This window comes from Triplophysa dalaica, chromosome 25 (genome assembly GCF_015846415.1).
Source record: "Triplophysa dalaica isolate WHDGS20190420 chromosome 25, ASM1584641v1, whole genome shotgun sequence".
Lineage (NCBI taxonomy): Eukaryota > Metazoa > Chordata > Actinopteri > Cypriniformes > Nemacheilidae > Triplophysa > Triplophysa dalaica.
Genome location: NC_079566.1, coordinates 13,137,196 through 13,153,602, shown reverse-complemented (window position 1 = coordinate 13,153,602; position 16,407 = coordinate 13,137,196). Strand labels below are relative to the sequence as shown.

The window sequence follows — 16,407 nt, the reverse complement described above, 5'->3', positions numbered from 1 at the left end:
AAGTGGACATGTAGAATCAATCAATGCTAAATCAAAATTTTTAACATTATCAAATGCCCTGTAGCCTATATAAATATGCACATTTGAATCTCACTTTGGAGACGTGTTAAATATTGATTTCCTGCAGAAGAGCATTGAGAATGTTGCTTTATTGAGTGTTTGTTTAAACCATCACCAAAACCAGACGTTAAATCTGATCAGTTTATGCGTGAGCTAGAAAAGCTTGAGGTGCTAGAAGATGAGACCATCTTCCCATCCTCCACCTTTTCCATCACAGTGATGACCTTAGTCCTGGAGGTGGTTGAGGTAACGTTAGTAGTGGAGCTTGTTGTTTTGACCCTGCAGAAGAAAAAACAAATACTTATTGTACACATTTAATGGGTTTCTTTGGTACTGTTTATTATTCTAAATGTTTCTTCTTTAGTTGAGCATAGCACTGGCAACATCAAGGTCATGGGTTTGATGCCCTACAGCTTACATGAAGTATAAGATAATTGGATAGACATTTGGTGGGTGCTTTTGTTTAAGCAAATATTTATCAGTATTTGTGTCCCCTGAGAATTAAGCAAATGTTTATCAGTATTTGTGTCCCCTGAGAATTAAGCAAATATTTATCAGTATTTGTGTCCCCTGAGAAATAAGCAAATGTTTATCAGTATTTGTGTCCCCGAAGTATCAAATCCGCACTTGATGCTTTCCAACTAGGCTACACACCACTTTATAAGATGTAAACACAGGTCTAGTTATTTTGTTATTATTATTAAAGCTCACATATAAAGTTAAATCTTAGAAAAGTATCCTTTTTTATCTGGACAAGCGTTGGACTCTTCCGAAGAGGTCAATACGAATGTATTACCCCACCTTCTGCCCTATCAGATGGACAGAAAAGAAGTTATTCCCGAAATAAGCCCTGACAGTGTGATCAGGACCCGGCTCAAACCCGAGGGTCTTGTATCACACTGAAGAGGTTTTATTTTGCGATAACAGCCAGCTGCTTGTACATTATCCCGCTTATTACACGACTACTTGACACATGAGAAATAAACTGGACGTGAAATGTTAATTTGAAATATTTTATTTGCTAATTTTTACCGAATGCAGACCTTCCGCGGGGAAAATCTGTTTACTTTGGGGTTTAAGGTACAAAAGCTTCTAATGTCACAAAGAGGCAATTCGGTTTAATCAAGTTGTTATTATAATGTCATATATGTTATTAAAATATTTTTGTTCTATTTAATTTGACAAAAAAGCCTGTCAAAATGATTGCTGCATCCGTGTTCCCCTGCGTTATTAGTTTTGAGAGTTTGTTATCTGGGAATAACGAACCTGCAAATCGGCCAATCAGAATCGAGCATTCCAAAGAGCCGTGTATCAATGGAAAATAAACACAGAAATCCACAGCTGCAAGACTTACGCGGCTTCTCCGTCCAGCAGTCTCCTGTATTCTGTGATCTCCATCTCCAGTCTGGCCTTGATGTCCAACAGGATCTGATATTCCTGACTCTGACGATCGCAATCCGACCGGATCTGTGTTATCTGACTCTCTAGGAAGGTTACCTATGACCACAACACTTTCTTCAGGTACAAAGGTTGTCTTATTGCTCAAATTCTATTATATCCAACGTGCTATTTATTTAAAAGCAAACTGTGAAACTACTCACCTGGCTTTGGAAGCCACTGAGCTTCAAGGAATACCTAGACTTTGTTTCGGTCAATGTGGCCTCCAAGGATGATTTCTAGATGAATAAAATCATGCAATGTCAGAATAACACTAGTTAATGGCAGGAATACACCATGTATTGAAACAAAATTGAAGCAATTTTTTACTAACCAAAGACAAGAGGGCCTGAAGTTCGACTTCCAGAGCCTGCACTCTGGATTTGAGCGTGTTTATTTCAGAGCGAGATGATTTCAGATCTGTAGTGCTGATCACAACCACGTCTTTTAGAGTTTCTGTCTGCGGAACAAGTAGAGAAATGTGGTGTTATTTGAAACCAGATCTCCCTCCAATCTGATGTTAAAAGCATTCGATATGCCTTGATATTTTCTCTCACCTTTGTCTTGAACCACTCATCAAGTTCTCTTTGGTTCTTCGCAGTAACAGCTTCATAGTGCTCCCGAAGTTCATCCAGCACTTTAGTGAGATCTTCTTGTTGAGGAGCATCGACCTCCACGTTAACCTGACCACTCATCTGAGAGCGCGCGGCCAGGAGATCCTAAACACGGCAATGTATTTGTAATTTAAGAGTGACCCTATTGACAAACATTCAATCTTCAACTAGATTAATGGATATATTGAGGCGGAACTTTTTTTTTCATTTTGCTCGCATCCCACAAGTTACACGACACCCCAGAAGTATCGTTACCTCCTCGTGATTCTTCTTCATAAACACCAGCTCCTCATTCAGCCCTTCGATCTGCATAGAGAGCTCCTTGATTGTCATGTCGAAATCTTGAAGCACCTGTTTAAGCCCGATAATGTCCGCCTCCACAGACTGACACAATCCATGCTCGGCCTCATATCTGTCAGATAACAACATGTTCATAGTGAGAACAATACACTTTAAGGGACCGTTCAACCAACAATACAAAATTCAGCAATCAATGATTTCACAGTCATGACATTGAAAACCTGTTTGTGACTGTTTTTGTGTTTGTGCAATGTAAATCAATGGGGGACAATGAATTTGCTCGTCAACATTCTTCAAAATATCTTCTTTTGTGTTCCATAGAAGAAATTAAAGTCATGCCAGTTTGGGTTGAATCTGCCCAATAGACTTACTTCATCTTGAAATCATTAACTGCCAGGCTTGTATTGTCAATGCTGAGATGTATTCCACCCTTCAGATTAATTCCTGCCATGATCTGGATGTAACCGTAAGAAATAAAACACAAATTACCTCTCCTCTTGTTTTGGAAACGTAAATCCTGAACTGACATCACATGGAGGTCTATCAAACCCAGCATACCTTGTCTTGCAGATCTTTTATAGTGGCATAATATGCACTATAGTCACGAGCAGACGGGGTCAGTTTGTTGTCCAAAAACTGCTGAATCTTTAGTTCCAGATCAGCGTTGGCTTTCTCCAGGGCACGCACCTTGGTCAGGTAGGTAGCCAGGCGGTCGTTGAGGCTCTGCATTGTGCCTTTCTCATTTCCAATGATGTGTGTGTCATCAGACATGTTAAACCCCCCCGAAGAGGCCGTGGAGATACGAATGCCCACACCTCCAGCACCTCCATAAACGCTGCCGGATCTCGCTGTGCTCATACGGCTGCTTGACACGGACATGCGACTCACGGAACGACTCGAGTTCACAACTGAGCCACCAGAGGACATGTAGCTGGTGCTGCGGGAATAACTGGAAGCCATGTTGACCTTCTGTCTATCAACGACTGCTCTGACAGGATAGTAACTTATGCGAAGAAACAAAAAGTCCAGCGTCTTTTATAGTGTGAATGTCAATGAAGACACAATACCTGGAATGTCACGCATGCCATCTTACCGCTTTGGCTGGAATTTCTCCAACCATCATTAATAATGTGACGGTCACACCTAATGTGATGTGGAATGAATCATTTTAGAAATCCATTTCTTAGTCATTCCTTGTCTTTGGTTTCTAGTAAACGTATCACAAAATTTCTAAAAAATAATATTAACCTCTCTTCATGCGGGATCCAATAGGGTTCATAGTAAAATATGACCGAAAAGTGGCTTTTCTGTAAGAGCTGGGAGGCAAAATATTTTTTCATATTTTATAGGTATATTTTTCAAAGCATGTTATAATTTGGTTAGTTAAAAACACAATTTTGCTTTTAATATAGCACCTAACTTTGTTTAAATTTGTTTTCCTGGAAATAAATACTTATAACAAAGATCTTTTATTTAAGATAATGGCAGGGTTAGTGTTATTCAGACGCTTCTCCTTTTCTTTCTTCGCGCCCACCAATTATCAAATTTTTTCATTCAATACATTTGCTTGAATTTGTTGTCTTTGTGTCATTGCCTGAAAAGCTTAGCAAAAATTTCTCAATGCCTGCAACCTGACGTTTTGTGTGCAGAAACAACAGTGTAGAGGATTCAGTATCGCAACAAAACACAAAAAGACATTTCAACAGTTATATTCAACGGCGTGGTTCATAGCCACCACCTCAAGCGCAGGACAAAGAAAACTAAATCTCCTTACTGACCCAACTACGTTTCTCTCGTGGGCTGGGCAGTCCTGAAAACAGCTTAGCAATTGATGTGTTTGACAGCGCTGGTTTCTGTGTGTACTGCAGGGTGAGGTTATATGCAGAGCAGGTTCATCTGAACTAGAAACCAGATTATAGAATGATGTGAAAGAATCATGTGTCACGCTTGGACCAACATTGGAGGTGTGATTTGTCTTTTAAAAACAAAGGCGATAAGAAGAGAAAACAAAACATTTCTTTTTTTATCTTCAGCAGAAAGGTTCATATGGAAGCATACACCATGTCATAAAGACCAAAAAGAGAATCGGTTTGATTTATTTTATTGCTTTATTGATTCAGTGTTCGTATATTTTTTGTCTTTTTTGTGCATTTGGCAAACGTTCTTATCCAGAGAGACTTGCAGTACATTAAGCCTATTCATTTTATCAGTTTGTGTGTTCCCATGGATTCAAACCCACAACCATTTAAACCAACAACAACGCTTTTAATAACTCATCTCGTTTAAAGATGCTATTGGCTTGATATAATATCACACATTTCCTGTAGCACAAATGACCAAATCACCACATTTCGCAGCACGAGAAGAGCTCCGGTGGCTTCTCTTCGGGGCAATGTCGGATGACATTGGTCAACTTTACGCCACAAGAGATGATGAAGAGGAGGAGACGACTTTTCCATCAACCACTTCTTCCACAATAGTGATCACGGCTGTTTTGGTGGTGGTGGTGCTTACAGAGCTGGAAGAGTCCGTTGAGATTGTCAAGCTGCCAGGAGAGAATCACCAAACGAGTAAGACCGGCTTTCAAAGAATCCCAAATCACATGAATAACTGTACACACCAAACACGCATAACACGTGACAGAAAGTCAATTTATGTTAATATAATGTTTGATTTACCTGCCGCTAGCCTCTGTGTCCAGCAGTCTTCTGTATTCATCGATCTCCATCTCCAGTACGGTCTTGATGTTCAGGAGCATCTGGTACTCTTGACTTTGACGTTCAAGATCAGATCTGAGCTGAACTAATTGGGCTTCCATTTCACCCACCTGCAGGCCCCAGGGGAGATATTTTCAGATAGAGGTCATATGAGGAGACGTATACTGTACATTACAGATGTTTGTCAGTTCTCACCTGCCCTGGTAGCCGGACAGCCTCTTGCCATAGCGATTCTGAGTCTCTAACAAGGTGTTTTCCAAGGAGGATTTCTGTGAGATATTTGGACAATGTTTTCTGTTAACTTTCGGTAAAACACACAATGCTAAAAAGATATCAATTGTAAAAGGTTAGATTTGGAAAGAATCGTGTTTGAACCATCTTTGATGTGATATTAGTAATTTAACAAAATCTTTCATTTTAATCTTATACTTAAATTTCAAAATACGTTTTCTCTTACCATGGACAGGGCAGATTGTAGCTCTATCTGCAGAGACTGCAATGTGCTCTTGACTGTGTTGATTTCAGTTTTTGAGGTCTGTATGGTCTCAGTGCTTACTGCTACCTCTTCTTTCAAGGTCTCGGACTGCAAAAAAGTGTCAAACCATATAATTGTTTAGTTTCATATACATTAATCCTACACATGAGTAATATTAACACATTACAGCTGTGGTAATCCTAAAAGATTTGGCACCTTTACACAAGCTTTTTGAGAGATCTCAGAGATTATGCCAAGAAAATATATTTTCACACACATAAAGGGGTGGTTTCCCAAACATTCATTAATTTAAACCAGGAATAGGCCTTAGATGAATACATAATGTATACGGAAAACATTAACAGTTTCATGGGACCCCCAGTTAACTTCCGCTTTGTGTCTAATAAAACAATCATGTTTATTTAATTTATATCCAAATTAATTTGTATAATTATTTAACTGTATAATAATTGTATTAAATAAAATATTGGTTGGATCTTGTGCGTTCATTTGATGAAATAAACTATTGTTGAATGGTTCATGTAGTTTTCACGCTGTGAATGAAACCGTATGGTACATTGACATCTAGCGGTTGAGATTGGTATTGCAGTTTAAAACTATATTGCAGAGTTTAGCCAAGTAAGGGTTCTTTTCGGTTTCTTATGACCGTCATCAGAATTCATCTACACGCACTCTATTTTTGGTGAATTTATAGCGATTTGGAAATATAATATTTAACGTTGCATCATATTTCCCAATATATTTTTGATTCATAAGGATGACCTCTGTGTTATTGTAGATGTTTGCTTTGATGAATGATGTGTTGAATACATTTTTGAATCAGGCTCCTGGGTGTATTGAGGACTAAACCAACCTTCTCCTGGAACCAGCCTTCAAGGGCTCTCTGGCTCTTGGACACGACAGCCTCGTAGTGCAAACGCATTTCAGCCAGAATCTTGTTGAGGTCTTCTTGAGGCGCTGCATTGACCTTCACATTGACCTGTCCACTCATCTGATCACGCACTGTCAAGAGTTCCTGAAGAAACATCAAATATGACAGATTTTTGACACGCAGATTCGTCATATTAAAACCTGTTGAAAACATTTCCGCACCATTTCATTTTTTTGTGTCGGCACTTGTCTTAATAAGTTACACTATTTCTTACAGTGAAGTTTTTTTAAATGACTTGCCTCCTCGTGGTTCTTCTTCATGTACATCAGCTCTTCGCTGAGGCTTTCGATCTGCAGATGAAGGTCTTTCTGACCCATGTTGAGGTCACTGAGAACGTTCTTCAGTCCTGCGATATCTGCCTCCACAGACTGACGCATGGTCAGCTCATTCTCATACCTGTCAAACACAACCTCCCATTAACTCCTGCCTCTCAGAACATCACAACCTTACTTTTCTTTTACATTTTTAAGGAATGTATTATTTAAGTGTTGTGGTTCTCTCTATTAAGATTTTTTATCACCCTTGTTCCCATTTAAAATATTCTCATTCTTATCATAAGTTTAATGTTTTATCACGTTAAAATGTTCTTTCTTTTATCTTTCAAGTACTATGTTTTATATCCCAGGCTGAAAAGGAAAACAAAAATATAATCACTTCATTCTGAAGTCATCTGCAGCCAAGCTGGCATTGTCAATACTGAGGTGAACCTCGTTCTTAAGCTGTACGGCCTCAGAAATCTGACAGCAAAACAGAATTATCAGAGATAACACTTTAGATCTTTACAGAATATAAAATTCTTTTATTGTGAATTAAAGTTTTATTAAACTTACTTTGACATGAAGTTCACTGATAGTAGCAAAGAAGGCAGAGTAGTCACGACCGTTGCCAGAACGTGAGAGCCTGTTTTCCAGGAACTGTTGGATCTTCAGATCAAAGTCAGCGTTGGCCTTTTCCAGGGTGTGCACCTTCTCCAGGTAAGCAGCCAGGCGGTCGTTGAGATTCTGCATGTTGAACTTCTCATTCCCGATGGCGCTTTCATTACCTCCAGACACATCGAAACCACAACCTGCCGCAGAACCGAGTCCAAAGCCGCCCCCTGATCCGTACTGGCTTCCAGAACGTCCTACGGCCGCGGAGCCAGAAGATCTGGAGATGCGGACCCCTGAACCTCCTGCTCCTCCGTACACGCTACCAACAGTTCTGGCGTTTATGCGGCCACCCCCTACACCTGACGAGGAGACCCGGGAGGACCTGCTGTACATGAAGCTGCCGCTGGAGAAGGTGGAAGCCATGGTGGTTGGTTGTCTTACTTGGCTCTGTCTGGAGAGTGAGTACAGAGGAGCGACTCAGGGCCCTTTTATATGTTGGTTTGCGGACTGAAGCGCTGAGTTTGACATGTTGTCCTCAATTTCACTGACAGCTTGGAATTATGTTAGGTTTTATTACTTGAACTTAAAGGTGAGGCCAAGCAGTACATTTGGATGATTGATTGACCCCTCAAGTAAGTAACCTTGTATCCCCCTCCCAAACACGTCTCTCAAAGCAGCAGCTCTCTACATGTTTAGATATTTGTGGACTGTCGACTTTTTTCTCATCAGTGTCAGTTTACTCAACATTTCTAACTTGCAAGACCACTCCTGTATGCATTTTATTAAAAAATAAACTTGACATGAATTTGAACAAGTTTGATCACACATGATGTACATGTAACTGTGGTGGAAGAATTTGCATAGCAAAATTTAACTAAATAGAAATACAACTGTAGCCAAATTGACAAACCTTTACGAAAAGAAGTTTATTCAAAGTACTAAGTATGATTACGCTTTCATAAACCGAAAAGCGGGCCGATTTAGACCCAAGCTATTCTATTAGTATACTTTATGTAAGGATACTAATTTTAGTAATGGAAGCAGAAAGAAACACAAAGAATCATATGTGAGATGAATCTGACCTACATATAAGTAAAATGAGCTCATTGACTACTGAGGCATGTAATTATGTAACAATGTTACTTTAAAAGGTCACTTAAAGGTAAAACCTGATGAATGGCTGAACATTGTGAAGTTATTGCATGTACCTGTAAGACAGAAAACAGCATTTCCCACTAGGAATTAACATTCCTCCCTGTGGCCTTTTTAGCTAAACAGATCTCTTCATGTATTTATTTGTTTGTTTGTAATCTTCAGCTTTTATGTGTTACTATGCATGTTTTCCATATTGTACTTATATGTATATAAAAATGACATCAGACTTATTTTTACAAGTAATTTATAAATGACTGTATTTAAAAGTGCTGCATCTTCAAGAATGTACTATGGTATCTTCCACACCCAACAAATACTTTGTGTGTTCTCCACAGGTCAGAGTTGCAAAGGCAAGTCAAAAATGTTGTCAAGGCAGGTATAATGCCAAAATAAGCAAAAGAAAAATACGTTAAGATCACAATCAAATTAAAACACGCACAACTGTCAAATAGATTTATAGGAGTTTTATTCAAAAGTTTATTCAACTGTTTTATTTGTATAAATCTTTTAAATGAAACGTAAAAACGACATATATTTAAAAACGTATGTAGCCTACTTTATTTGAACAAGCATATTTATACAGCTTCAGTTTGTTTTAGAATATATATATATATATATATATATATATATATGAGAGAGAGAATTTTAGAAATATAGGCTAATTGATAGGCTTAACTTTACTTCTGATATTCACTTTTTTGACACATTTTTAACATGGATGTAGCCACACTGTCTTATAAACCTATATGAATAGGGTTTTAACAAAAAATCTTTAAAATACACAATCGCATGTGTCCAGGTTGTGTTCATGTTTGTTCTTCTTGACGTGTCGATGGGCGTGTTTGACCACAAGAGCGCGCGCGTCTGGCACAAATGGCAACTTTTTAGGACAGAAAGTGTGTTGACGAGGCGACAAACGATTTCACTGAAGAAGTTAATCGGTATTACTCAATAGAACCATTTAAAAGTACTAACACGGCATAAGAATCGAAGGTAAACTACTTGAAAATGTCCATCGGGAATATTTCGCATTATTGAATAATCGCAGGTGAAATCAGTTGTTACATTTATTAATGATGAAAAACAAAAAGACAGTTACAATATTCAACCTTTATCAAAATCCATAAAATATATAAATATTTAGCCTTTGCGTTTTTCCACCTCTTTCAATTCACACATAGAGAAAACTCTTGGAAAACAATCAACCTGGGAGGACTTTCACAAGAATTTCAGTAAAAGAATTATATTATTCACTAGTATTTGTTTTTTAATATTAAACCAAATGTTATATTTTACCATGATAATGTCAATCCTGGCAAATCCATGATACGAATAAATTGGTGTATTAAGGTCCAAAAGTTAGGAGTAGCGAGAAAGGGGAAGCAGGGGAAGTGGACGAAAAACGAAAAGTGAGAAGAAATGTTTCAATGCAATACTTATTACTTTAAAAGTTTATCTGTTTTTGTATTGTTGTTTTTTGTGGGGGTGTTCAACTTTGGTTTTTCTTGGTGTTTGTTTCCTTGTACAGCTGCTTTGATGCATTGCAAATTGTAAAAGCGCTAAAAAATATAATTTGAATGATAGTGAGTTAATAAAACACATCACATTAGAATGTGCAGAGATCATGTTTTAGTGACCGATCTTTCGACACGCAAACATCCAAGACATGAAATGCAGAGATTTGGTTCTGTCATAACCTTCTATAAGCAAAATGACCACACAAACACTTTATATATATATATATATATATTAGTGCTGTCAAAAGATTAATCGCGATTAATCGCATCCAGAATAAAAGTTTGTGTTAACATAATATATATCTGTGTACTAAGCATAATGTGTTTGTATTTGTAAAAACATAATTAATATGCAAAGTACATAGACATATATTATGTAAACACAAACTTTTATTCTGAATGCGATTAATCGTGATTAATCTTATGACAGACCTAATATATATATATTGTGTGTGTGTGTACAGTAGCATAGAAAAAAATACATCTGTAATTTCAATCTAATGGTTTATACTTATATCCTATTTTTAAAAGAGCAATTTTTTCCTTAATGGACAACCAATCCCAATCTTTAAAAGACTGTGTCATAGGCTTATAGCAATGGGTCTGCCGGTCTCCTCACTAAGATAAACGTTTTCGTCTTTTCCTTCCTCCGATTTTGCCTTCAGATTGGTCCTGAATCGCTTTTAAGACTCATACGTAACAGTTTCTAAGCTAAATTAGGATCTTTCTTATGGATTCTAAGAAGCTTAGTGCATACGGGCCCTGACGTTTTGTCAATATGCAGTGGATTTAATATCTTAGTTAACATGTAATGAGTGGATAGAGTGTAGCTACAGCAGATGAGGATGTTTGCGAAAGTAAGTAGAAAAACACTCCTAGCTTTTTCCTAATCTCCCTTAAACCATTTAATCGTTTCTTACACAAATGGTATGTGAACTTCTATGACAGGCCTATAGCTATCTTTTGATAAGTCCCTTAAATGGAATGATTTTCGACATTTTAATTGCCAACAGTGAGCCACGTTGTAAATCAATTTTGCAGCCTAATGGGCGATTCACATTTCGCGTCTAAACCCGTGTGGAAAACGTGAGCAGAACTGCTTTCTCCCTTTCTAAGCGCCTATAGCAGTTTGAGCTTTCCAGGTGTCTGTCGTTGCTAAGCAACCATGGGATATGTTTATAGGAGGTAAGCCTATAAAAAAAAGGATATATGGATAATATGCACTGAAAATACCTTGCAAAACTCTGTTTCTAGATTTATTCATGCTGTGATCATCTGTCTCTCCATCTTCACTGAGTTTATCTATGTTGGTTGGTTCTTGTCACATGACCTGCGGTGCAAGTCGTGCAGCATTCTGTTGAAATATTAGGCTGATTCGACTTGAGATGCGAATCACGACCGCGCCGCTCCCTATTTGAGTGCGTTTGTCTCTCATCTACATTTGAAATGACGTAAATGCTCCCACAAATGATTCGAAATGAGAATGGCCCCTTACATTTTAGGCTTTGCGAGTCATTTCAAGTTTAAACCTATTTTTAAGTTACACCAGCTCAACTACTTGACAACATCTAAAATAGTAAGTTAAAATTACTTTTAAAGCCAATTGGATTGTACCTAAAAACTTGAAATTGTTTTACAGTGTACCTTAAACAGGTTACATATAAAATAAATGAATAAATAAATGTAGTTCCTAATCCTTTCATATTGCCCTTCCAGCCATAAGTTAAATAATACATTCGGAAAGAAACAAGGGCTACTTGTCTTTTTTACGTTTCAACAGTTCTTTAGAGTGAACTTTGAGATAGTCTGGTGGTACACCAGTTTTTATTTGTTGTAGATGGGAGAGGCATTCAAATACCAACATAATACATTTTTAGTCCTTTTTGTTTACTTAAGAAGTCGAGCTGTCAGCTTTGTCAGCTCATTCCTTAAAGCCATCAGTCAAAAAAAATGTAGCCCAACCCAAAAGAAAGACAATGTCAGTAAGGTCAAAATGACATATTTCAAATACATATTTTTAATGGCGTAAAAGGTCTTGTAAAATAGCTCAAAGTGCACTCTTAAAGAAAGGTACAAAATATGTCACATGGTGCCATAGGCCTACCTTTCAAAAAGTAATAATACATTTTTGCACCTACTGTAAATAGTGCATATTGTATACCTCAAAGGTACCCATTGGTACATGTCTGTAGCTAAATGGTACTTATTTGGACTTTTTAGAGAGGAATGTCTCTTATTTAAACAAATATTAGTTATGGTGAATGAAGACACTGTGCAAACATATTTTTCATTAGAAAACGCAGACATGATCAGGTCCTACCCTGGAACAAAATTACTGCTTAATTTCCATAATACTTATTAAATCATAGTGGCTCTATTAGTCTGTTATTTAGCTCTTTTTTTCAGTTAGTTGTAAACAAATATGCCTCAATAGGGCTTTCACTCTGTGGTGTATGGTGTCCACTATACAGTACGATACTTGTAATGTAATCTTATAATTATCTCTAAATCTATAGGCAATTTTCTATACGACTGCCCTTAAGGTTTATATTTATGACACCATAAACCCAGCATGGCTTGTAAAAGTGGTGAAATACCATCTACCTCTGTAAGTTTGACCTTTATCTTTTATATTCAACTTACAGTCAGTTAAGATCTAAGCAAACTATAATTCATGTATTTTCATTGCAAAAAAATATACATGTCTGTTTTGGTGGACAACTCACATTCAGAGTATACTTGGTACTCGCTTTATTTTTTTGACTGATAAGAACAGTTTTTAAACTTTTAAAAATGATCTTGATATTGATTTTACTATTGAACGTGTACTTTTGAAAACATGATGATGTTTGGTTGCATATGCTAAGTGAAGTTCACATAACAACGACAAGACAAAGATTCACGTTTGGACCAGTTTATTGGTTCACTTTGTTGAGTTGGATGTTTTAGCTCAAGAGTGTTTTAGCTGGTCGTGGTCTGGCTCGTGGCCTGAGAAGATGAGCTCACCACTTTACCATCCACCACCTCCTCCACAATGGTCACAACTTTACGTGTAGTCGAGGATTTGCTTGTGGTTGAGACAGTGCTAAAGTGAAGAAAAATTAGATCAAATGAATCGTTTGACCAATATGCTTTTCTGGTGCATTGTGAAAGAAAGTCTCACCTCACAGACTCTCCATCCAGGAGTCTTCTGTATTCTGCGATCTCAATCTCCAGTCTGGTCTTGATGTCCAGAAGCATCTGGTACTCCTGACTTTGACGCTCCAGATCTCCACGAAGTTGCGTCAGCTGCTGTTCCATGGCGGTCACCTGATTCTGGTAGCCGGACAACATGGAAGAAAAGCGCCTCTGCGTCTCTGCCAGGCTGCTTTCCACTGACGCTTTCTGTAGAGAGAAAGTCATTATTGTAGAAACTGTGTGATCGACAAATCTCACTTGATTCATCTATCAAAGTTTTTGCTTACCATACTGAGTTGTGATTGCAGTTCGATTTCAAGACTCTGGAGTGTGCGTTTAACCTCTGTGATTTCCGATTTTGATGTTTGGAGGATTTCTGTGCTCACAGCGACTTCTTTGTTAAGTGATTCGGTCTGTAAGAGGAAATGCAATGCAGTCAGGTAAATCCTCATTTGGTGTTGTTTCATGTTTTTAGCTCAATGACATTTTACCTTGGTCTGGAACCAAACGTCAAGTTCTTTGCGATTCTTTGCAGCGACGGCCTCGTAATGTTCACGGATTTCCGCCATGATCTTCGTGAGGTCTTCCTGCGGTGGGGCGTCAACTGCTACATTGATCTGTCCGCTCATTTGAGAGCGTGTTGCCAAGAGTTCCTAAGAATGCAAAAAGAAACCGGTGAGTCTCGCATCAATAATGAATAAATATGGTAGTTTTTTTGACAAAGTAACTTACCTCTTCATGGTTCTTCTTGAGGAAGATCAGCTCTTCTTTGAGACCCTCAATCTGCATCTCCAAATCAGATCTGGACATTGTCAGATCATCCAGCACTCTCCTCAAACCAGAAATGTCTGCCTCCACTGCCTGTCTCATGGTGAGCTCGTTCTCAAATCTGCAGAGAAGTGTAACCAGTATAAATGATTTGGACCGATGGAGATGTTGGAAGTGGATGTGCTAGTTTACGTGTACCCTTACTTCATTTTGAAGTCATCTGCAGCCAGCTTGGCGTTGTCAATGCTGAGGTAGATTCCTCCATTAACACCAGTGGCGTGCTGAATCTTCAGGGGCACAACAAACACAACGCATAAGATTTTTTTACATTCCCGATCTAGGGATTATGTAAAGAGAATGGCAGGTAGTTTAATGATTATCTTAAGGAAATATGCTCATTAGTTTCATAGAACTAGTTTCTCAATACTTTTATACTACCTTGGTCTGAAGATCACTGATAGTGGCGTAGTAGGCGCTGTAATCCCGAGAGGTTGGAGAAGTTTTGCTGTCCAGGAACTGGCGGATCTTCAGCTCAAGGTCAGTGTTGGCTTTCTCAAGGATCCGCACCTTCTCCAGGTAAGAGGCCAGGCGGTCATTGAGATTTTGCATGGTGGCTTTTTCATTTGTAGACACATCAACAGCATCGGCCAAGTTAAAGCCACCCCCATAGCCTGCTCCACCAACAGAAGAATAGGAACGAGAAGCAGAGGAGCTAGAGATGCGGACCCCGGATCCTCCGGCACCACCGTACACACTTCCAGCACGTCTGGTGGATCCTGATGTGGACATGAAGGAGCGAGTGGAAGAAGAAGACGTCATCTTGAAGGCTTGCTGTTGTTTTCTTCTCTGGCTGGAGAGTGAGTGGATGAGTGACGAGAACACGACCCTCGTTCCATTTATGTGGATGAATGGGGGAGGGAGTATAGAGATTGTCTGAGGAGGAGGAGAGAGAAACAATTGGCCTATTGCCCAATACTGCAGGTGTGGCTGAAAACAGATTAAGGTGGGACTACTTCCAAAGAAGTCCTTATCAAAAATATTCATTGGCGGGTTGATGAAATTAATTTATTTCAGTCTCTGCAAAATATAATTCAGTTTTAAGTATTAGTGCTGAAATACAGATTTTCTATTCCTTTGTGTCAAGCAACATTAAATCACAGATTGGTTGAAATGTGTATTTCGGTTAAAATAGAGAATTCAGAGCCAATCCTTATAATAATAACTTGTGGGAATTACTTCTGCAATATTATGATTGTTTTATTTATTTTGAGGTGTGAAACATTAGCATGTTATTTGTGTTATAAACATGTATGTAAAATCTTACAGTTACAACATATTTAGTCCTTATACGTTATATTTGGTGCAAGACCACAGCTTGTGGCTTATAGTACATCGAACTTTGCCCAAACTTGCCTAACATGACGGCGCGTAACAGGTTCTAACATTCCTTACGCGAAAATGAGATCTAAAGTCTCTGGCAAATCAAAACCAGTTTGAGACGAGATAAACCTGCTCTTTGAATTGCCTGACGTTCAGTGTTAAGTTCATTCTAATGTAAATGTGATAAAAGAAATGGCATTTTGGTCATTTCTCTCACCCATGTTTGATTTTTGCTTTTGTCCAAATATAAATAGCAACTTTTTTATAAATGTGATTTAACATATGTTTACCAAATGTGTTGTTTCTAGTTTAGATAAAGTACATGCATTTCAAGGGTTTTTACATAAAGTTTTATGTTGGTCCACTAGGGTAATGCAAAATAAAATAACCTTAGGTAAACTTTCCATGTCTTAAAATAATTAATTTATTATATTTTACAAAAAATACTTTAAAGTTAGTACATGAACTGTTGGAAGAGTTAACAGACAGTGGGCAGGTACGGTCACTATAACAATAACTTACAGTAAGACATGAACCTTGCCTAAAAAGATGCTTATGGCTCATCTGTGTTAACATGCCATAGGCTGTTGTGTCAGATGTGTTTTATTTTGAAGTCTTGTTTTGTTGTCCTCGTCTCTGGTCTGTGTAGTCTTTTTTGGTAGTACAGCCATTTGTGTCCAGGTGTTCCTTGTTTCCCTTGATTATCTTGTGTATTAATACTCCAGTGTTCCCAGTTTTTATTTGTTGGACATGGAATGAAACTTTATGAGACTTCTGTTGTATGAACACAAAACCTCTGAGATATTTCTAAAAAAAACTTTTGTGTTCTGCATAAGTCATGTACTGTCAAGTCTGTGCGAAGTTCCCCACTGCTTCAAACGCTCCACTTTCATTCCGGTCCCCAAAAATAAAAAAATCACTGAATGACTACACACCTGTCGCTATCACGTCTGTAGTTATAAAGTCATTTGGGAGACTGGTCCTGG

General features: G+C 38.1%; 1 protein-coding gene and 1 pseudogene across 1 annotated transcript; both read right to left on the bottom strand.

Annotated features, from left to right (window-relative positions):
* Positions 1-133: 133 nt before the first annotated feature.
* LOC130415199 (keratin, type II cytoskeletal 6A-like) lies at positions 134-7,863 on the bottom strand (annotated as a pseudogene).
* A 5,131-nt stretch (positions 7,864-12,994) lies between these two features.
* Positions 12,995-14,923, bottom strand: krt92 (keratin 92). The gene is made up of 7 exons (XM_056741065.1): positions 14,480-14,923; positions 14,246-14,328; positions 14,006-14,162; positions 13,765-13,926; positions 13,561-13,686; positions 13,260-13,480; positions 12,995-13,181 (listed from the first exon to the last, which is right to left on the bottom strand). Exons 1-7 carry the CDS (start codon positions 14,858-14,860, stop codon positions 13,058-13,060), a joined length of 1,254 nt encoding a protein of 417 aa, XP_056597043.1. The 5' UTR covers positions 14,861-14,923; the 3' UTR covers positions 12,995-13,057.
* Between the last annotated feature and the right edge of the window lie 1,484 nt (positions 14,924-16,407).